General features: G+C 36.7%; 1 protein-coding gene across 1 annotated transcript in view; it reads left to right on the top strand.

Annotated features, from left to right (window-relative positions):
• Nucleotides 1–13009: 13009 nt before the first annotated feature.
• lmx1bb (LIM homeobox transcription factor 1, beta b) overlaps nt 13010–22865 on the top strand; it is a 58649-nt gene continuing 48793 nt past the window's right edge. Inside the window, exons 1-3 of the mRNA XM_057357643.1 lie at nt 13010–13264; nt 13491–13615; nt 14479–14665. Coding sequence (XP_057213626.1) covers nt 13546–13615; nt 14479–14665 — 257 coding nt within the window. The 5' untranslated portion in view covers nt 13010–13264; nt 13491–13545. The remainder of the gene's footprint in view (nt 13265–13490; nt 13616–14478; nt 14666–22865) is intronic.

Raw genomic sequence — 22865 nt, 5'->3', positions numbered from 1 at the left:
GATACGCAGGCACTGTGCACCACAGGTTCTGTCTCACTGGCCCGTTCAGACAGCGTGAGGCACAGGGACAGGGTGGTCTCACAGCTGTCCTCCCCCTCAGCTCACTTCACACACCTTTGAGCAGGTAGAACATTCAGTTTCCCAGTGAGTTCACCCACTAACTACAAACACAAACGATGCAATGGGAGCAGTGGCATTAGTGGGGGCCTGTTTTTAGTGCTTTTGCATCTTTCTAGTTTCTTCCATGAAGTTTACTCATGAGGTTAGGGAAGAAGTCACTCGTGAACATAAGGTTGTCATTTAGTTTATTTTCCTTCTCTATGGCCCGTAATAAAAGTGATTAGAGACTTGTAATGTATGTCAGTGACTTTTATCATAATTTTCTAATTTCGTGGTATAAAACGCTAGAGAATGATAGTCAAGGCTTTCAAATCATTTGCTTTTTAAATAAGCAAAAATCAAGCTATTGTGGGTTTTCACAGAGCCTTTATTTGTCTGTCCAAGTATCCATAAACAGTACCAATCAAAAATTTCGGAAACATTTACTTATTCTTTATTTAAATTTCTTCCCACCTTTTATGAAAATAGTAAACTTATCAAAACTATGGAGTTGGAATGTGGGAATTATATTGTGTCTAAGCATCTAAATAAGTTGCCATAATTGGACCAAAAATGTCAAAATCATTCTCTTGGCATTTTATCATTCAGCTTCTTGATATTTTACCTTGGGAAGCTTTTTAAAGAGGATTTAAGGAGTTCCCAGTCTATACAGGGCTCTTATTGACTGCTTTTTCTTCATTATTTGGTTTAAAAAAAATGTAATACAATTTTGTTTTCTAATGAAAGAAATTGCCATGTTGGCACAATTATATTTTTTGTCTACAAAAGTAATTTCAGACATTTAAAGGAATAGCCAAAATAGACCAAAAATGGTCCCCATTGACTTGACTATATGTATAAAGTATACTATGGTCAAGTCCATTTTTAGGTGAACTATTCCTTTAAGCATTCACTTTGATATTTAAATATTTTTAAGATCATTAAAAACATTTCTGTCAAGTGTTTACAAACTTTCCAAACCAGTTATGTGTTTTTTCTTCATATTTAGAAATGTATTTAAAAATTGCTGATAGTTTTTACATCATAAATGTGATATGATGGGATATTGCAGCCTAATTTCTATAAGTAAGGTAGTAGACTGGTGAAGGAGCTTTGCATTATAAACATAATAAAAGAATAAAATCATTCCAAGACCATGTTAACTTAAGTGAAATCCTGCTTTCTATTGCTTATACAAGTGATTTCCCTGGCTGACTGATCAGTTCGCCAAGGCTTGTGTCTATATAGCCCCTGACCTCCAGATGGGGCTGAACACAGGGTCTTTTTCTGAACCACGGCCCCCACCCATAGCATCACTGCCTCTTCAAACAACCACCTCACATGGTTTTACTTTCAGCCTTACTGTGGCTCTATGATAGGAGAAATAATAATAATATCCGAGACCGCACTGTAAAATGAAAAGCCTTGACTGTGTTTAAATGGCAATCTATACAGTATGTGTTTGAAGGGAATGGTAGGGCATGGAATATGGGGAAACTATTTTCAGCTAGTCTGTTTATCTTTATCATTAAAAAAGGAACTTGAATTGTGTCTGAATGCTATATAATGCAATATATATCCTTATCTGGTTGATCCTGATGTTTTGAAAATAAGCAGCGCATTGGTCAAAACATTTTTACTATTCAGGACAACAACATGTTTTGGATATCTATGGTTTGTTTCTGTTTTATTCTCTGTCTTTTCCGACTGTGTGCTGATATCGTCATCTGCTTCCAATGTAGAGTCGAGCTGAGGGAACTATCCATCGCTGGGCACGTGGAATCACCTTGTTAGTCTCTTTTCTTTTACAGACACTCAAGCACAAAGTAGGACATGTGGGAATACATGGAAACTTGTCCATGAGAATAAACTGAATTCCAGTGATGGGTCTTTCATGTCTTTGGAAGGACATGGTCTCCGAGGATGGGCCTACATGATGAAATTTACAGAGTATAAGCCTTTCTCCAAATAGACATGCGGAGCCAGACCTTTGAGTTGACATCATGACTTCTGTGTCTGTAATATGAGAGACACTGAATGATTGCTGTGTGCCTTTGTGCTTAATACAATTATTACGTAACCAAACACTTTTATTTCAGACACCTTTAATAAGTCCTGTTGTTAAGCCATAAAACTCTCTGTGCATTTATTTCATATCATATATATTTTCTCTGATGTCTTTTTCAATGGCATGTTCTGTTGAACCTTTGGGGGGGGGGGGGAGGGTGGATGGAGATTGAAACGTGTGGTCTTCAGAGCACTTCTCCCTTAACAAGCTCAAATCACGGGGAGACGTAAACCATCATGTCTGGATCTGGCTTCAAGCAAAGAGAGATATCAAAGAGCAAGGCAAGTGGAAGGGCTCTCCCTCCCTCCCTCTCTCTTCCTGGTTTGTCAGAATATCTCCACCATATGAGGCACATTAGGGTAATTGAAGAGCAATGGGCCTGGGCGTGAGGTGATCTCTCTTTTTTTGAGGTTGTTCCCCTGTCCTGTACACACTTCCCTCCCGGCCTCTATTCCACCTTAGTGTAGGTCTGGAAATATTAACTATCAAGACATTTTATTTGATGTGTTTCCCATTCTTTTTTTTTTAGTTAATCTATTCCTTTACCCTCTAGGAACACATCAAATCTCTTCTCCCTCTGTCATTTTTTGAGAGATGCATTTTTTAAGCTTAATATTTTTTTTTGTTCGTTCCTCTCTCTAAGGACACCACAAAGCGTTCTGAACACGGAGATCAATTAGCTCCTTTTAAGTGAGATCAAAGCGATGTGGCCCCATGTCCCGGCACGAAGGCCAATTAAACTTGACCAAAGGGATGCTGGTCCCCACGGACCACTCACCGCCGGACACATGCTACGTATTTAGGAATCCGCCATAAAGAGACCCACAAATTTGGATGATTGTACATATCGTTTAATCTGTCAGATAATTTGGATCATTTTGTAGGCAAAAACCCTTGCAAACGCCTTCCCACAAACTGGAGATGTCATTCTCAATATGGTCCCTCTTATGGTGTCGTGAAGCGGAGAAAGATGGAAGCAAAGTGTCAGAAAAGTGAGCGAGCGTGAGAGTGGTTACGAAGAGGAAGCATCGAGTCTCAATCCACAGACAGGTGCAGTGACCCCATCCACCTCTGGAGGTGCCACTTGCATTTTATGGGACATTTATGGTAGGCCAGCGCTTTTTACCATGGCCACCTGGATGCAATAAGGGAGCGGCTCCTGAGCTTAAGTTCTGATCTCTTGCAAGAAATTGGGAGGCTCCCGGGGGAGGCGAGCCCTGTTAAGATGTTTATGATTCTGAAAGTGGTCCAGTGGGAAAACACTGACAACCACAGGGAGGGATTGTGTGGAGGGAGCTTGTTTTCTTGTTAATCTCAACACTTTCCCAGAGAGCTGTTTTCCTGAAGAAACCCACAGGGAACACAGGATTGACTTAGCTGTTTTTTAAACTATACTTAATTGTGTTCGGTGAATCATATGGGATGCTTTGGTGACCAGTCAGTTTAAAGTGTTGTTATGCGAGAGTAATGTCACAATGAGCGAGTAGGAATCATGTTTGTGTGGTGCAGTTTGTTCTTTTCAGGAACATTGAATTTGCTTGTTAGTGGAACAAACTGCCAAATGAATCCACTCTGTTCTATTAGAAGTTTGTCATTTGCACTGGGTCAAAGCCACATGTGTCCAGCTACAGGTGGGGTGCTTTAATAACTTCATTAGGAATGACACACTTCCTGTTCGTTGATATATATGCCTTTGGTCAGACCCAACGATTAAATCAGAAATGTAATGACTTTTTTATTTTGCCTCTACAATTCCTAAAGTATTTCTACAGACCTTTGTATTTTAATTAAAATAAAGTGTCATGGATTTTACACATCAGAACATGCACATAAATAAATAAATTTCCATAGATGAAAAAATAATTATTAAAATAGTATTTGTCAATGGATCAAAATAAACAATATTAATATTATATTGCATGTGATTATTATTATTATATAATATATTTAAAATAAATATAATACATTTTAATATTAAAGAAATAAATTTAAATATTATAGAAATATGAATCAATGCTATGATATCAAGATAATTTTAAGGTGTTTATTCAATTGCAATTTAAATGTTAATCTGAAATGCAATTGAAACTTGATTTGAACAGAGTTGCACTGTTTCAAACAGTCATTTAAGTTAGATGCCTGGAAACTACACAAGACTGAACTTCACAGCTCTAATGCAGCCGGTCTGTTCTTTTCCAGGTTTGTAAACCCATCTTCCATGCTGACCTTTGATGAAGTCGACCGTGGCCATAAATCCTGTGCAGAATCCACTCACACCTTCATGTTTCAACCCGGTAACTACATTTGACCATTCGGGGGTTTCAAACTGGCTTTAATAGTAAAGCAGATGCAGTAAATGATGGCCAACATACAGCGACAATCTCAAGGTGCTTGTGAGATAAAATGTTAAATAGTTACTTACAATTCTGATGTTTTGTCAAAATACATAATGTTTGTCACATCTCAACTGCTTTGATTCGTCTCATTTTACTTTGGCACACCTGATACAGCTCTCTTCATATCAGCATTCATTTTTGATTAAGCTTTAATTCATGTTTTCTGTAAATTTGTTTTACAACACAAAACAGATTAACAGCTTCGTTCCAGGACATTATTTATCCATGATCTTACACACACAGGGAACGGATCAGCACTTGGACCCGTTTCAGTGCTCGGAAAGTCTTTTTCTCTCTCATGGGATACATGGAGACCCCCGGGTCAGCACATGCAGGGAGCACCGAATGTGCTGATAGAGATGAGGGGGTGCTGGATAGATTAGAAATGCTAGCTTTTGACAGACGCTACACAGATCTTCATCTGCAGATCCAAACAGCTGAGGAACATCTGGAGGGATGCCCACTCAGACACAGACGTCGAGAGCTGTGTTGTGAGTTCTCTTTATAGCACGGCAATGTATTGTTTGTTGATTTACAATAAGTGGCTTTTTATGACATGCAACCACTACTTGCTAACAATAATAATAATTATATGAATAATAATATTGGTGTATCAAATAATAATTAACCTACATATGTTTGCTTTATTTGTTGTATTTTACTAATACTACATAAATAGTATTAATAATAATGTAGTAATGATAACGTTAGATATCAAAGGGTAATAAAAAAAGAAAGAGAACAGAGGACTGCTGATCTTCAAAGCATTTAAAATTTATGTTGTCTTGAAGCCTTGATGCAGTGCAGTAACATTTAGCAAGATCCCTATGTTTTCTCTTTAATCTTCACAGCACACTTTTGGTTTGCCATAATGACAAACCAGTGACAAATTTTCAGACATCAATTTCCCACAATGTGGAGACTCTAAATCTATTTCGAACATCTTGGTGATCAGGCCACAAGATTGGTTACACTTTAAATTTTAAGAGCACAATCTGAAGTCATGCCTCCCACAAAAGAGAAACAGGGGATGTATATTATAAATGGCACGGATCCTAAAATCAGACTCTGAGCCGCCACTAGGCCTGCTTTGTATAAATAAATCAGCTGAGAGAAGGATCGAATGAACAAGACAACCATCTGCTGAAAAGCATCGTAAATATGGATTGGAAAACATTACTATTCCTTAAGTCACAGACCTTAAGAAATCCAGATGCAGTATGTCTATCTTTTCCATAACAATGAATTTTACCATTGAGTATTAATTGTGCTATTATCATGATTCAAAGTGCATTAAGTCAGGGTAACATTTTGTCAATCTTAGCTTCAGAATGCTGAAAGATGAACTAAACAACATAATTTTCTAATGCTGAACTCAGTATTACTGTATGGGTGTGTACTCTGTTTTTAAGTGGTTAAAGGACACAAGTATGCATTTGCCAAAATCTGCAAGTGTTTCCATGTGACATTTTCCAGATTCATTGGAGAAATCAACCACATATTCTTTCCACACAGTGCCTTTGTTAGCTTTATCTAAAGAAGTCTGTTTTATCTTAAGCTAACTTTGATCTGCTTTAGATCCTGACCTTTGATAAGTGAACTCTGGATGAAAGCTTAATAAAACAAATTAATTTCGTATGACTTTAAAGCTTTTTCCTTTCTTGTTGCATAGAAAATGTGTCATTTAAACAAACACCTCCCAAACCTTATGATCTATTCTTTGCATGGAATGTTTATTAGCCTGTAGGCAATCTCCTTAATGTAGTCAATTTTAGCCAATCAGTCAATATATTTGTATTTCATAATATTTGTATTCAAATTATTGTAGAAGTGTTACACTTTAAAAAGAGAGTAACTCGATTTTTAAAATTTGTGTACAAGTTAATGTTCCAAATATTTCCACATTTGCTAAAAGAAAATCTGTATGTAGACCTGCAATAGCATATGATTAGCCACATTTCTGTAAATACAACTAAACAGATTGTACACCTATCCACATTAACTCCTTGGGAATGTCCCAACTTAAGGTGAACTTTATTCAAACTTTAAGTCTAATTAGACACCAGGTCTTGTTAATACAGAAATTACCAGCCAGTTGTTATTGCATTTAACCTTTACTTTAGGATTCTTTAAATTCTCTCTTATATTTGTAATATTTCAAATAATTTTCAGTTTGTGCCTTAACACTGAAATTTGCTTTTGTCCTATGTTCCTATGTTCCTATGTTCCTATGTTCCTATCCTAAATGAAGTAATTATTTTACATCTATATTTTAAGTGAATACATATTTTTTCATGCAAACTGATAAGACAAAACAAGTATACTACAGTACATTACAGACCTACTTACTTTTTAAGGTTTGTTTTTCTAACTGGAGGATGATGTCTTAAGCACACTGCTTTTGTTAATCTATAATCAATAATTGTCAGAAATTATTAATATTAATGAAGACAGCCAGGGTAGAGAAGATTTAGGAAAAACATGAAAGGTTAATATGTATAATGATTTGTTTTCTCTATTAGCGTAATAAAATAGCTGCAATATTTACTTTTTTAATATTTGCTATACAATCAGGAATTAAAATTAGTTTCAAACCGACTAAACACCACGTGACGTTGATTCCTTTTGGTAATTTCTTTTAGTTAACTGTACAGTCCACCGCTAAAAATAACGGCTGTGGTTAGTAGCTTACATATTAATTATATTCAGTTGATAAATACTTATAAGGGAATGAAAGTCTGAATGAAACAGAGAAGGCAAAAAGGCGATTGGCCACAGGAGGGCGCTAGTTAACCTCCATATAATTCAGGAGAGCGCTAGTCACCCTCATTCTAGATCATTTAGACAGCGGTAGTGTGATAGTCAAGGTCAAACCCTACTAAACTGCCCTTGACGCTTAAAAGTATAACTTAAATGTCAGTGCTTCACAAATCAGTGTAAATGTTCATTCAAAAATAAGTACAATTCAGAAATCAAACTGCTTAAATGCATTAAATATTGATCTGTTATGCATTATATTTTTAAGCATTCAGTTTGTAAACGTTAATAATACAAATTTGTTTAATATTATAATACACAAGAATGTGTATTGCACGTGATAATGTTGTAAATTATCTAATCAAATTCACTTAAATTTTGATCTCCCTCACAAATGTAGACACAATTAACATAAGCAAATGCATATTTGTAAATAAGTGAAAAGCGTAAAAGAACTTTTAATTTTCCTTGAAAAGTCTCAAAATGTCAAACACTCATTAAAAGATCAAAGTGGATCCGAACTTGAAAGTTAACTGCCACTTTAATTTACCCTGTCTCTGATGCTTGCTATCATTAGTGAACATTGGCTTTTTTAGTTTCGTTAAAAAAAATCAAAGATAAACCCTATATACCCCAAAACGTTTTGGGATGTAATATAAGCGATATTCAATAACGAATAATGTTGTTACTGACTGTGTTTTTGTTCGCGTGTATTTAGAAGCCTGTATATAAGACCCAAACTTTCTGAATAAAGGCAATTTTTATTGTTTTTCCATTTGTTGACAAATTCGTGCCCACCTCACCTTTCACCGACATGGCTTATAGGAAACTGTTTCAAAGACCGTTCAAAAAACAATTGGAAGCCGACATTATTTTAGTATTAGAAATTAGAAATAAAAAACAATAGCCTACATTTTTGACACTTTATTTGTCTCTACAGACAGACTCGTTGTAAATATGACTATGATAAAGACTTAAGTGCGTTTAATAGCGTTCCTTTAAATAATCAATTTTGGATTTTCCGAATATATCTTAATTTCTTTCACTGATAAAAATCCCATATTTATCGAAAATTTAGGCTTTTTGTTATTACAATTACTAGTCTTTTTTTATTATGTAAGTAAAGTAAGCTAAAATGAAATATTTTTGTGTCTTTGTAGTTATTTTGAAGAAATATATCAATTGAGTTGTATAAATTTGTTACATTCATTAATTAATAATAAAAAGCTGTGCACGTATCGTTAGGTGGCAGTGTGATGCTCTCTGATAACGCATCTCTCAGCTCCAAGACAAGACAAGCAGTGAAGACTATGCTGATATTTAGCAGAGAAGTTTAAATGCAAATGTGACTATATTAGACGTGATCACTGTGAATAAATCTATGGGTTATTGGATTAACGCGCTATTTGATTAGAGCCGTAATTTAGATATGTGAACGTTATACTCAGTGTTCCATATATTAGGCTTTTATTTCGTTGTTGTGTTTTTTTTATTTTGTAAGCTTTTGTATATTCAGAAATAGGCACTATGCGTTTCCATTTTGAAACTGATAAAACGTCATAATTTATCATTTAATAAATAATAAATAATTTATTATGTATTTAATTTTCTGAGGGAAATACTTCTTGCTTCAAGTAATGCGAGATAGAATTGTCAGCGAGTTAACATCGTCACGTTGCAAATATGTAATGCAGTGTTGTTAAACTAAATTTGATTTGGATGGGCTTTTGTGCATAAATATATATTTAAATGAAAGAATGTCTTTGTTAATTAGTTATTTGTTGAATGCTTAGTTGGATAGTGGTTTGATTGGTTCTTAGCCTACATTATAAGCCGTTTTCTTAAACAATACGTCGTGTGATAATACGAGTTTCGATAGCAAGAATAAACTTTTTGGAGTATAAACATTTGCAGTAACCTAACAAAAAAATGACGATGAAGATCAATAAATTAATTCCCAAATAATAAACAATGTTGTATTTTCAGCCAAAATAACAGATTTTTTTCTCAAACAAAATGTGCGATTCGTTAGCACTTTTAGTCCCCTTTAATGCATGTTATGTTGTTCTTACCTTGTGATCGAATTATCCGAGTTGTTTAACTAAAACATTGTAGCATAGCTTGCAAACCTTTATTGAGTTTACATTTTTTCACCCTCTCTCTCTCACTCACTCACCATGCACGTGCCACACACCTGCTGCTCAGGCGTACCATTTTGAGAGAAGTAGGGGGTATGCGAAAGAAAACAATTAGAGAGTGTTTCTCAAGCAACATTAGCTACATAAATCACATATATTTACGTCCTTTGGGCTACGTTGTCTAGAATTATTTAAATACCAGAGTACCGAACCCATTTCGTGCCTTCGTTAAAACTCTTTCAACTTTTGTGGGCGCAACATTTAGGCCTACCAGTGACGGAAGTCGAGCGATTTTAGGGTAGTCCAGGCATTTAAGGCGTTTGCTGTGATCGCCTTTCATGCTTGTCCAACGAGATCCGTCTTTATGAAACACTTCGTAAACCCGAGTTCCAAACAAAAGGCCAAGTCCCTGTAACACACAAGTCACGCCACCAGCACATTGCTGACTGGTTTGGACACAGTTCATTCCTCTCTTCAGCAATTACTTTCTTCGTGGCGCATACCATAACTTGTGGTGTTCAGACCAGTGCAGATGTAAAACCTATAAGAGCAGAAGTGACTGTCCAGTGGTTTTCTTGGGTTAATGTAGCCTACATACAGACAATCAGCTCAAAGACACAGACATTATAATAAAAGAGAATTTATTCAAATTATAAAAAGCTTAATGTTCCACAGTTAATGTTTATAAAAAAGGGTAAAAAAATTCCTTTCTTAACGCATACCCAAAGCAATTGTAGTGTCACCGTCATTTCATACAAATATGCTCTTCTCTCTTTTCAGCTCAAAATTGAAACGCAAGGGGGAGCCTTGCACAAATCTAGCATGAGAACAACTCTAGCTCTCCAGCTTCACTTCAAAGGATGCCCGGTTACATTACAAAAGATGCCCAGTGAACCTCAGCTATCGAGGCAAACGATCCATTCATCTTCTCCATTGACGCATATGTACGTTTTCCTGTGAAGTGAGTGGCAAGGTTTTCTCAATAAATGTGGAAAAAGTAAATAACTTTTTTTAAGTAAATGAAACTAAAATAAATGACTAACAGCAAAGATAGCGATGAATATTATTCAGTAATGCTTTTGTTTTTAATAGGCTATGGGTACTTGTGCTTTTGACCTACTTCAAATAATATATTTTTATATCTACATCAGCATCTACAGAACGAAAACATGGGTTTACGTAAAAAAACATGCAGGTACGAATTTTATTTTAACTAACATTCTCTGATTTAAAATAAATATTACGCTTAAAGATTACAGTTGATTTCTTTAATCAACTTCAGGTTTTAAGATTGCTTATGTATTTGCTCAGTATTCGTATCATCAAAAACATAATCAGTCCAGTTAGGTCGAGAAGAAACCGCGATAAAAGCCGTTTAGGAGACGGTAATGAACTGGCCGCTGTGGTTTTCTGAGTGTCAACTGAAGACATTTATTTTTTTAAAGGTGTTGGGCTTGTGGGGATTACTCGATAATGAAGGGTCATAGGTATCTCACTTGGTCACTGCTTGAAGTCTCCTAAATGGCTCGGAGGTAGTACGGAGTCCCGGGAGTGAGGCGGTAACTGGGGAGCGTGATGAATTATGTATAACGTGAGGAAGCTTGAGTTAAGCGCGTGCATTCCTCCCTCTTATTGTGGCCTATATGATGTTTGGAAGAGAGCGTGTAAACTTCCATGCTTGAATATTTAGACTTGTGCTGAATACTTTCACATAGCATACTGCACAAATCGTTCTCATTTCCTTATTTTGAACGATTTTTAATATTTAGAAAAGCATGCTATTTTTAGTTTTTTTTTTTTTACGAACGTTCTTCTCAAAATAGACCAAGGGAACGAAAAGTTGACTTGAGTGCAGTTAATCTCAGAAACAGCCGAAGTCACATGCAATCAATAAAGACTTCATACATTTGTTAGTTTTAACAAAATGTCCAGAATTGGGGCGCTAAAATAGGTCACAAAAGGTAGTCAGTCATGTCTATCATTATTCTGTCTCACATATTTTTGAAGCAGTGGATAAATACAAATGATTCATTGTTTTCCTCGTGATCAAAAACCGTGAGCAAAAAATGTTTCCTTTCACTAAATCAATATTAATGTTGCTTTGTATGCAATACCGTAATAAATTATATCCTACGAAATTTACGTCCCATGTTACTTTTTTATATCACGAATAAAACACCTGAAATAAAAACACGAATTTACTGAATTAAACCAGATCGCTTGATTTGTGACGAATAAATTGCGAAGGTGACAAAATAATCAAATTAGAGGCTACGAATTATTAATTTATAAAGACTACGTCACTTATCTATTGCATCATTCCACGTGTTTTGATGCATCATCTGTTTATTGTTTTATTGGTTTTCGGATGACAATAGATCTAACCAAAGCAGTCCCGGCGGAACAAGACCACAAAGCTCATTAAATAAAACGATGGACATTTAACTCATTAGCTCGATTTTTATCTCTTCTGTTTTATCGGTAGTATTATTGCTATGTCCCAGCGAACCCCGCACCGGGCTTTGACTTTTATTTCATCTGGCTCTGTCAGCCGCTGTCTGTGTTTATCGGCCCTCATCTCCAGGTGCATCGGAGACGAGGGTCAGAAGGTTCGAGGCTTCATAATGGACACAAAAGCACAAAGCATGCGGACGGGCCCGGCGTGATGCTCCGCTACCTGATATCAAAGCCAGCAGCCTCTGCTTGAGAGGAGAGGCCCTCGGAGCAGCCCGGGTAAAATCCAATAGTAACATCAACAACATTTATGTTCTTACATTTTGCATTACGTTATGGATATTACATTTATACGTTTTCATGTTGATAAAATTAATTAGAACAGCATAAGCAATAACAATGCGTTATTGCAAGCGGTGCTACAGAATAATTGCATATTACTATTATTTAACTCGGTCATAATTACACTGTAAATGCAGTGCAAGTGTACTAGAGCTTTTTTACTAAGCTTTTCAAGTTTAATATTAGCATTTCAACAGCAATTTAGTCAAATATTTTATTATTGACGTTATAGTTGTTATTTTCGTTCTTATTTTCTTTCTTACTTTGCGTCAAAATTTTATTCGCTAAAGTGGCTCATTGTCCATTTTTAAGGGATTATTTATTAGATGTCGAATGCGTGTGGTTGTTCTTATTTATGAGCTAATTATTCATTACAAAATTGCACGTCTATAGGGACCAAAATGCAACCTTTCTGCAAAGTATGTGATATTCAGAAGCCTAAATTCCTGCAGATAATTTTTTCCCTTTAGATAAAATATCCGAAAATAAATATGAATGTAATAATTTCTTTATTTCTTGGCAAAGCTATCGACATAATAACATTGTTTTATATACATGTATATGTTTCACCACAGTTTCGTACCGTTGTTTACTATCATTGTACGTCTATGGTTTGGGAGGCCACGCGATTTTAGAGGCGGAACGCGTTTAGTTCCACTCTGCGGAGTGCGCGAACACTGGCGCACCAATAGCATCCCAATGTCAGTCAATAGTCTGCAAAGTGACGCTACCAAAAGGGGAGGGTGCATTCTCTGAAGCCTATCTCAGTTTTGAGCTTTTTCAAGCTGCAGGGAGCCGAATGGCGCACAGTTTTAAGAGTTAACGTTTAGACATCTCCTTTATGTTTCCGTGGATTTTACTAATTTCCTAAAAACTTTTGGGAATCGAGGCGACTTGCACGGTGTAAGAAAGGGAGAATCTTTCCTTGCAGTTCGTGACAACGCAGCCGGGATACAAACTTCGAGCTTCGTGCACAAAACGTCTAGATTGACTCGGCCAGTAATTAACAGGTGATTTTATGCGTGTTTTAAGTTTTATAGTTATGTCATGTGCGTCTGTGCTACATCTAGATTTGACCAGGAGCTAACGCTAACCTTTACTCAAATACAATGAAGTTTCCCTAGCTGTAAAGCCATGAGACTGATACCTCTGTTATATCAGGTTTTGTTATGTGCTTGTGTTGGGATCCGAAGCGTGGACAGCTCTGACAATATTTTGTTATGGATATTACTACAGGTCCTGAGTCGCTAGGACGGCGCTTCGTTGCAGGTAACAGTGGGAATATTTAAAGATGTTGGACGGTATAAAACTTGAAGACCATCCGCTGCGGTCGGGACAAGCTACACTTGGAGTAATGCTGGGTAAGTCATGTCTGAAACATCTTTCTGTTACGAACCTTTGTTCATGGGAGCACATAAAAATTATATTTTAGAGTATCATCAAATGTTGTTATTGTAAGGAAGGACTACAGCTGAAAGTGGAGCAGCAGTGTAGTGTGCAGGCGGCTGGGACGAATCCTCATGTGTCTTGGATTTAACCGGCCGGTCGCCTACATTATTTGCTCAGTAATCAAGACATAATGTCATCAAGTGAAAAAACACAACTGATGTGTAAAATCCCTAGTGTACCAAATTTAGTAGATGTGTTTAAATGATCAAAATTATATATTTTTTCGACACGCTTAGATTTTTTTTTTAAGTCACACACCTATGTAAAAAGTTCTCATTATATAGCCCAATTTAAACTAAATGATTTGTAACGTGTTATGTAAATTCCCGCGAATAAAATAAAAACTTTGCTTTAGCTCCACAGCTCTGTAGTCTTGGGCTATTTTAGTAGCCTACACGTTGTAGTTGTTTGTTAGGTTTTACATATAGGCAGTGATATAGGCTAATTTATTTATGCTGACAACTTTTTTTTGCGTTTATTTTAATGCTTTAATATTTTTCACACATCTTTAATACCAACATCAATGCTTTTAAACGTTTATATCTTTAATAATTTGAACCTATATTATTTAACATTTGTATTGGTTAAACATTCTTATCAATTATTATTATTAGTTGTAAATACGTTCGTGGATTGCTGTTTTTTATGTATTTCATCGTTTTTTTATTAAATTATGGAAATAATATAATAACCACTTGTTGTCGAATTACCCATAATGTATGTGTTTAAAAATACATATCAATTTGGTAATTGAAATTATGTATTTGTTCTCCAGGGACAGAGTGCCATCACCAGGCGGTGTGTGAGGGGTGCCAGCGGCCCATATCCGACCGCTTTCTGATGCGCGTCAACGAGTCTTCATGGCACGAGGAGTGTTTGCAATGCGCCGTTTGTCAACAACCGCTCACTACCAGCTGCTACTTCCGGGAGAGGAAACTTTACTGCAAACATGACTACCAACAGTAAGGGCATGGATTATTATATTAATTATATCGGTGCAACACGCACAATGTCATTGCTTAAGGTTGACCTTTTTATTTAACCGTGATCAAGCATCGGAAGTTGCACAATTTTCCTTACTGCGTTTTAGTACTAATACAATATTGCCATTCGCAAACATTAACCGATTTGTGCTGTTGGGGTGTGATTTTGGAACAGGATACCTACATCTAGGATATCTACAACTTGACATGCATTACAGTTAAGGGTGGTACGGACGAAAAGTCGTCTTTGCATTTTACTTCTAAAATTAATCTAAATTGCAGTCTTTATGAAGGTTAGTTTGCCTTTTAACTGTCTCGAAAAAAAGAATCTGTGCATTTGACGTCGAACATTGGCTCGACTTTTCACTTTACAGAAACATGTCTGTTTGGGTTTTGAAGTTGTAATGTTTTGCTACACGCAGGCAGTCCAAATTCAGTAACTCATTTTTTGTTTTGGTGGGTCAAGGATGTCATAGTTATTTGATATTTGACCATTTATACATTCATTATTATCTTCACCTTTTCCCCTTTATTTTAATCCAGTTTGGCTACAAATATTTTGTGCAAATTGTATATTTATTTTATATAATTATATATTTTAATTATATATATTTCCTATTAATTTGAGATGTTTCTGCATTGTTAAATATATATAAATTATTCTGTTAGTGTACTTGCACTGTGGCCCGTGCTGTCCCATTTTATTGCATTATATTCTTGCAGATTTTTTTGTCCAGGCTTTTTTGGTTGCTTTATTTATTTTGAGTCAACATCCCTCAAACTATGTTGCTGACACAACGCATAATTTTAACACATGATATTTTGCTATGATCCGCAGTTAGGATATGTTATATTTTAAATGTGCACAGTGGGTGAGTGTTGTGTTTATATTCGCCTTGTCCTAAAGCTGTGAATGGACAGCAGGGTGCCTTATGTTGCTTAAGTTCTCTTCATGCATGTCACTACTTTTGCTAGCTTTCGGTGTCAAGAGTTTTTGAAATATCGCTGCCTCTATCGTCGTGATAACTGGGAGGTCCCTATCCGACACGATGCAATAATTAAAGGGCCACATCTACTGCCTGACTTTATAGTCCGCAGTTCTTTCAACTCGCTCGACATGGCCGTGAAGAGTTAGTGTTAGCAAAATTAATTTCATAGCTCAGGTCTTATATTCCTTTAGCCTACCCTGGAGGAACCAGCTTGCGCAGAGAAGGGCACAATCTATCTTTATTGTAGGTTTGTGTATGATGTTGCCTCTAAGTGTGGCTATTATATTTAAATGTTTCTTGGGAATACTTCTTGGGAAACCGCTCTTTATTTTCTTCTAAATTTATACTCTATTATCATGTGTTATTGGGGCCTTCTGCATGCAAGTAATTTCGACAGATGTTAAATCTAAGATTTGTATAAATCATATTGTCGGATCCCGCCGTGCATCTCTTTTTGTAATCTGCTACACACTTATGCATTACAAAACCCGCCATTTCACAACCTGCAGCTCTGGGGGTCCTCTCACACGCGCTCTTCACAGGTAGCTAGCATTATTTGTTTATTTATTCTGCAATGATGGGCCACTTAGTAGATGTAATTGGCACCTTTTTGACTTTTATGACGTTCATTTAGGTTGTACTTGTCAAAAGCGCCCATGGCTCCGAGTTGAACCTTTTAACCGTTTTTGGGGAACTCCGCCTAATGACACGCTCGCATCAATTGATTCATGCCCTATAATTATTAGAAGCATAAATCACAACACTGGGCAACCGTTCATATTCACACCTCTCTGGCAGCTATTTACAGCACTGGCTCACCGGCGGGAATTTATAGGTTGTTTTGGCGCGGAAATTTCAGTTGAAGAGTAACTTGAAATAACAGGCTTTCGTTATTAGAGGATTAGCTTCGGAATTACGATCTGCATATAATGTTCTTAGAATGGCTCAGCAGACCTTTGCGCTAGTGCCAATTAAAAACAGAGTGTGAAAATGTAATTGTGTTTCAAGCTTTTAGTGGGAATTCTTTTTACTGTGTTGTACATTTTTTTGCATTTATTAGGACGCCTTTAAAATATAGGTAGCCTATATTAATAGCCTAGCTAGTCAGTATTTTCTTTCTTTCTTTCTTTCTTTCTTTCTTTCTTTCTTTCTTTCTTTCTTTCTTTCTTTCTTTCTTTCTTTCTTTCTTTCTTTCTTTCTTTCTTTCTTTCTTTCTTTCTTTCTTTCTTTCTTTTTTCTTTCTTTCTTTCTTTCAAAATAATACTTTCAGATCTTAATGTAGATAAAAAATTACAGACTTTGGGGTTATAATATTGTAATAGTGTTTTGAATAATAGACTACAATTTTGCAAAATACTATTGCAATATTTTATAACAAATATGTATAAGTCAAATTATGAAACACATTTGATTTTTATTTAAAATTTTTAAAAATATATATTCATTTTTTTTTAGAATAAACAGCATTTCGGCAAGTGAAGTGAATTTAATTCATGACCATTGCTTTAATAAAATTATGTTTACTAGGAAAATGTTTCCTTTATTCCAGCTTGTGATTTAAATCATTCTCTCACTGTTAAGCTCAGATTTCAATATCAAATGCAGGACAAGGTGAATCACTAATAAATGTTTTCCTGCACTAGGAGTTCATGTGTGCAGGTGTTGTGCATACACAAATACATAGATCAGTAGATAAGCCAACCTCAACATTTGCAATTTACAGTGTTGTTTAACAGATATTAACATACACACTGTTCTGTATTTTCCCTATAGCCCTTAGTGTCAGTGGGACCTGGCCCAAGTCTGTTGTGTTAGTCTTGGTCCAGGGATAATTTGCTCGAAGTAGGAAGTTGTGGATGATCCCCTGGTGTGCTGATAGTTCTATTTTAGCACTGTGGGGGCGTCCTCCTGCGATGTGTTGTTTTTTAATTAGCTCTGCTTTGCGAGTGGGATGCTGCATTCCTGCTGACATGAGTGGATTTTGGTCCTGGCATAGTGTTTGCTACATGACTGGAGCTGTACACCCTCCCAGCACACCCCGACATAGTGAGAGTTAAAGAGTTTTACCCATAATGCATATAGTCATTATTTCATATGAACCTGTGTATTGTTTTACAAAGGTTGGACACATGATAAAACCATCATTTATTTTTAGATGAACATCTGAGAAGATCTTGTCGTTAACACTTTGTTGTTAAGAGAAGAAAGAAGGGTGTTATGATTGTGCCGCTTTCAGGTGGTTTGCTTAGCTTGTTGAAGGCCGTCGTAGCGCTCCGCTGTGGGATGAGGCCGAGGCTGAGCCAGCCTGTTCCTCTGCAAGGAAGTATTAGGTTTTGTGTCAACATTAGCCCAGCCTCTCCTGGCAGTATTAAAATGATGCAATCATCTGTCATCTCATGACTGGTGCCCCCCACCACCAGACGTTTAATGCTTTGACCTAACAGGATGTTATTCTGGTGTAAAGAGGAGCTTTAGATTTTGCTTTCAAATGCTTGTTCTAGAATTGATTATTTAAATTTCTGGAATTGCTGCTTCACTTTGGAAGCGCTTGACTCCACAGTTCTTATATTATTTAACTATGTATGCTATGTCTATATAGGTAATGTCAAGAGTGTGTGTTAAGAGATATTTAGATTTCAAAGTACAGTATGTGCCAAAGCCAATATTTCTTTAAATGTTCTATATGTTATAAATGTTGTGTTTTAAAAAGATTGACATGACAACATAAGTTTTCAGTTTGAATTGACCTTGTATGCATTACATAATTTGCAAACGTTGTGTTGGCTCTATAGCGAATCACATGTATCAGTGATTTCTCAGTGTTTTTACTAAATTGCATGTGGACTACTGTAACTGAATTACTAATTTGTAATTTTTATCATTATTATTATTATCCTAGAGGCGTTTTTTACTAGAACTTGTGCGTACAATGTTATATTAGCATTTTTATGTTTTGACATTTACTGTATATACACATATTTTATGTTTTCATTTTTTTTTAAACAAATAATAGTTTTCCATCTTATTGCTATATATTGAATAATTGGTAACAATAAGATCAATATCCAATGGCTGTTACAATAGCGTCATAAATGATGGAGATTATAATGATGTTAATCTAAATTCTTAATAATATTGGAAATTTTTAATATAATTTAAGATTTTTATTTTGATATAATATATTATTAGGTTATTAATATATTTAAGTGATTTTAATTCTATATTTTTTCAATCTGACTTTCAATCTGAATTTAATTAACAAATGACATTGTCCTGTACCAAACTCATGTGTCATTTTTCAGTAGTTGAAATTATCAATTGATTAATTACAGTTGCCTGTGTGATTGTACTCACACACAATAAAAGTATTTTAACACCTTTTATTTGAAGGCATCATTTTAAGAGGCCATATGCATGATATCCTTTATCTAACGCTGCTGTAAAATATGTGTAGGCCTTGTCTCTGTTTCTCTGAATCTCCAAGCATCCGCAGTGTTTTTAATACACAGGCTTGTCACAGATACGTTAGAAAATACTGGCACTGTAGTGGCAAGTGGTGCCATGGAGCAAGCGTCTTGCCCACAGCTCCTTTTCACACCAACCTGACACATTCTTGCCTGCATATGAAGACAGTGTGCAAGAGGGTTTGGCTCTAAACAAGCATCTTGCTTTTGCAGTAACCAAACAGATAAAAAAATATCTAGAAGAAAGCAGCAACGTAATAGAATGATTGAACTCAAAATCCGCAAATCATACAAAATAATCCCTGACTATTAATTTGTCATACGAGAGTGTTTCAACATTCTTGTCATAGACAAGAAGATTTAAGTGGCAAAATGCGCCTACCACACGTCCTAGATGCAAGTTATGAGGACGATAATCGAATCTCATCCTGGACTTTTCAAAGTCCGTCTTGCTCCCTCTCTTTCTTTTTCATATCCTAATGAGATTATCCTCCCAACAGCCATAGAACCAGACCGTTTGAATGACAGGTCTGCTCCGCTATCCGAGGCTATCTTGCTAAGCTCTTCGCTGCTTTGTCTTCAATAGAGGGACTGACGGAAGCTGTGTGCCCTAATCCTCTTATTTGTGTCAGTGGGAGAAAAGAGGAAAGAATAAGGCGGAATGGGACAGTGCTTCGGAATGGCACCGCCGCCACTTCCTCCTCCTGAGCCCTCTCTCACAGCCAAGTGAGCATGAGAGAGATCTTACGAGGCTCAAACTCACCGACAAGCACAGTCACACATACATAAACCCGTTTGCTCCCTCCATTTAACCCTGAAAGTCTGAACCGCTCGATGGTGGAAAGTCCATAAATGGGAATTTATTTGAGCAGCGTGAGATTCCTGCACTGCGTTTTGAAATTCGACAGGTATTCATGTACCATTTAATGACGAAACCTATATCCGTGTATTGTAAATCACGGTTTAAGGGTCACTTGGAAAAAGGACTTCTGATGGTGCTTGTAGATGCTTGTAGATGTCTTTTGCCCGTTCAGTTTTCCTTCACATGGAATAAGCTTTCTCCGGATTGCACCCTCCCGGATCTGGTGCTAATCTGTCTTCAGCTAGAGCTCTCACAGTTCTTTATTTACTCATTCAACTAGTTGGAAGTCTGTTAGACGGCAGATCAGATGCTCTGAAACCAATCTGATTACCTCAGCCAGCCAATTACCTTCCTTCTCACAACCGCAGTTCCAAAGCTTCCCATAGCATACCAGATTATGAAATTTCTTAGTTTTCATTACAAAAGGAAAGTGAAGAGTGGCAGTCAGAACAATGTTATTGTATACTTTTGTTCCCCCCCTTAATAGGGAATTTGGAGGATTTGTACCCTTGTGGTTAAAGCTGTGATTTGTAAAAAAACCCTGATAAAACCTTCAAAAATAGTTTCTTATGTCTATTTAGTTTAAATCAGTTACCATAAATTCACTGTAAAAAAAACATTTGTTGTTTTTTGTTGATTCAACTTAAAAATGTTGCCTTTAATGCCTTTAATTCAATGAATTTCTTGTTGAGTTGACTAAATTCGTTGAGTTGATTAATATTTTGAAGTTGAATTAACTCAAAATCTTAAGGCAACCAGTTAACTTTTTTTTAAAGTTGAACCAACAATTTTTTACAGTGTAATTTTTTTATGTTAAAATGTTTAATTTCGGTATTACTAAACCAAAATCTTTCTACAGTGATCTATGTTATTATTATTTGCTGTAGCTTTACCACTAGGCTCACTATAATTGAAAATAGTCAGAACCGTGCTAAAATGTGAAAAAGGTTGTTTCGAATAATATGTTCTGTGCTGTCTGTCAGAGCATGAGTGTTACTCAGTCTGTGTGTATCCGGGACGGAATCCTGAATCCCAAACTGCGAGGCCTAAATAAGTCTCGTCCCCCTCAAGGATTAGGGGGAAACAGGGGTGGGAGGCAGGTTAAAGTAAACCGAAAAAACCACGTTCTGACCAGCAAGAAGCATCCTGTTTCCCCACCCACGGTCTTGATCTTCTGTCGCTATGTGGATCACTGCTGATCGGCCTATCGCTGACTGGACCAAGGAAAACAAACTTGAGCGAGAAATGGTGGGGATCGTGTTTCCATACCTTTCTGGGGGCGGCGAGCCCCCCGCGAGCAGCTAAAATGATTTGTGCTGGAGGTCAGAAGACCCATGACTGCTTCAAAAAGTGGAGAGGGAAAATATTTTGACGATTTTGATGCTTGGAGGAGTCAATAGGGGGCACAATGATATGGAATGGAATGATGAGAGAGGCAGGAAAAAAGCGTACTAGTCATAAGCAGATAACTGGAGTGCAGATGTTAGAAAATTTGAATAATCTCCTGGCATAATGTTCTGAGGAATGAAACACGCAACCACAGCCATGTAAACACAATTTGGTTTAATGTCTCGGTCATATAAATAAATAGAAATGGAACGGATAAATATAAAATATTTTATAATGTTCTTCAGATATTTCAACAATAGTTTGGCTGTGGTGTGTGTGATGCCATTTTTAGATCAGGTTCTTGTTAGATCTTGCTCTTTTACTCAGGGATGCATGCCATCTTTGTAAGCAATAAAAAATCCTGAAGGTATGATACAGATCGTCTGCGCCCTCTTATCCTCCTCTCCTCTACTCCCCACCATTCTGTGTCTCCTGGCTGGATGCTAATATTTGTCTGAAAAGAGCCACAATACATCTTCCTGGCAAATCCGCAGCTCGCAAGTGCAGCAAAATGATCTGCTACTCTAAGAGGAGGCTGGATGAGGGAATGAAAAATGGAAGATTAATCGAATAAAGCAAAATGATTTATTCCGTAGTGCAATCTTAATGAAGACTCATGTGTCTTTGTGTACGTACGACAAAAAATTGAAATATTAGACTTTATTTGTTTTTGTGTCAAACAGTGTGTCCCCTTTGTTCTGTTTTACCTCCTGAATGCTTTTGTTTTGATAGTACACTTTTTACCAACTCTACTGATATGCCTCCTTTTTGGCAGGATCTATAACCACAAACACAAACATGCCGTTCAGACACAATACTGGTTTCATTTTAAACAAACTAGGATGAACCCTACCAGTGTTTATTCAGCAATAAGCACGTAAAACATAAATTCACTACTCCGTCACATATGGAGAATCGATGGTTCTCAGTTTTGCATATTTGCCCTAATTTATCATAAAATCAAACATTTCTGCAACTCAGACCAATCCATCTCTCTTCCTGGCTTCCCTGTTTTTTTTCTTTCTTTTTTCTGAGTGAGCGAGCAAGCTCATTCAAGCTCATTCCCCCTCCTGAGGTGGGCGTCTGTCTGTTGTCAGGCGTGAGGAGTGGCCCCTGCCCCTGCAGTTAGAAGGGGAAAAGCGATCCTGACCCCCGGCCCAGAACATGAAACCAGAGCCGGTGTGTGGCGTTTGGAGCTCAGCTGGAGAGGCGGCAGTGCCCCGACCTCAGCTCCACATCACACCGTGCGCCAGACTCCTCTGTGTCCTCTTGCTTCAACCCTGTGTTGGTGGGACACGATGCCAAACCACCTGAAGGCAAACTCTGAACGCACTACGTGCCCAAAACTTCCCCATCTGTGATTTAAGCTGTCTGCTGACAACCCAAACATTTTGCAGTCAAATTTCTCCACTTTTGCATTATGTGCTCTATATATACAAGAGTATTTTTTGTTGTGGGGAGGATTATGCTATATT

Source organism: Triplophysa rosa, linkage group LG17, assembly GCF_024868665.1.
Source record: "Triplophysa rosa linkage group LG17, Trosa_1v2, whole genome shotgun sequence".
Classification (NCBI taxonomy): Eukaryota; Metazoa; Chordata; class Actinopteri; order Cypriniformes; family Nemacheilidae; genus Triplophysa; species Triplophysa rosa.
Note: the sequence above shows the minus strand (reverse complement) of the source record. Positions and strands in the feature narration are given on the sequence as shown.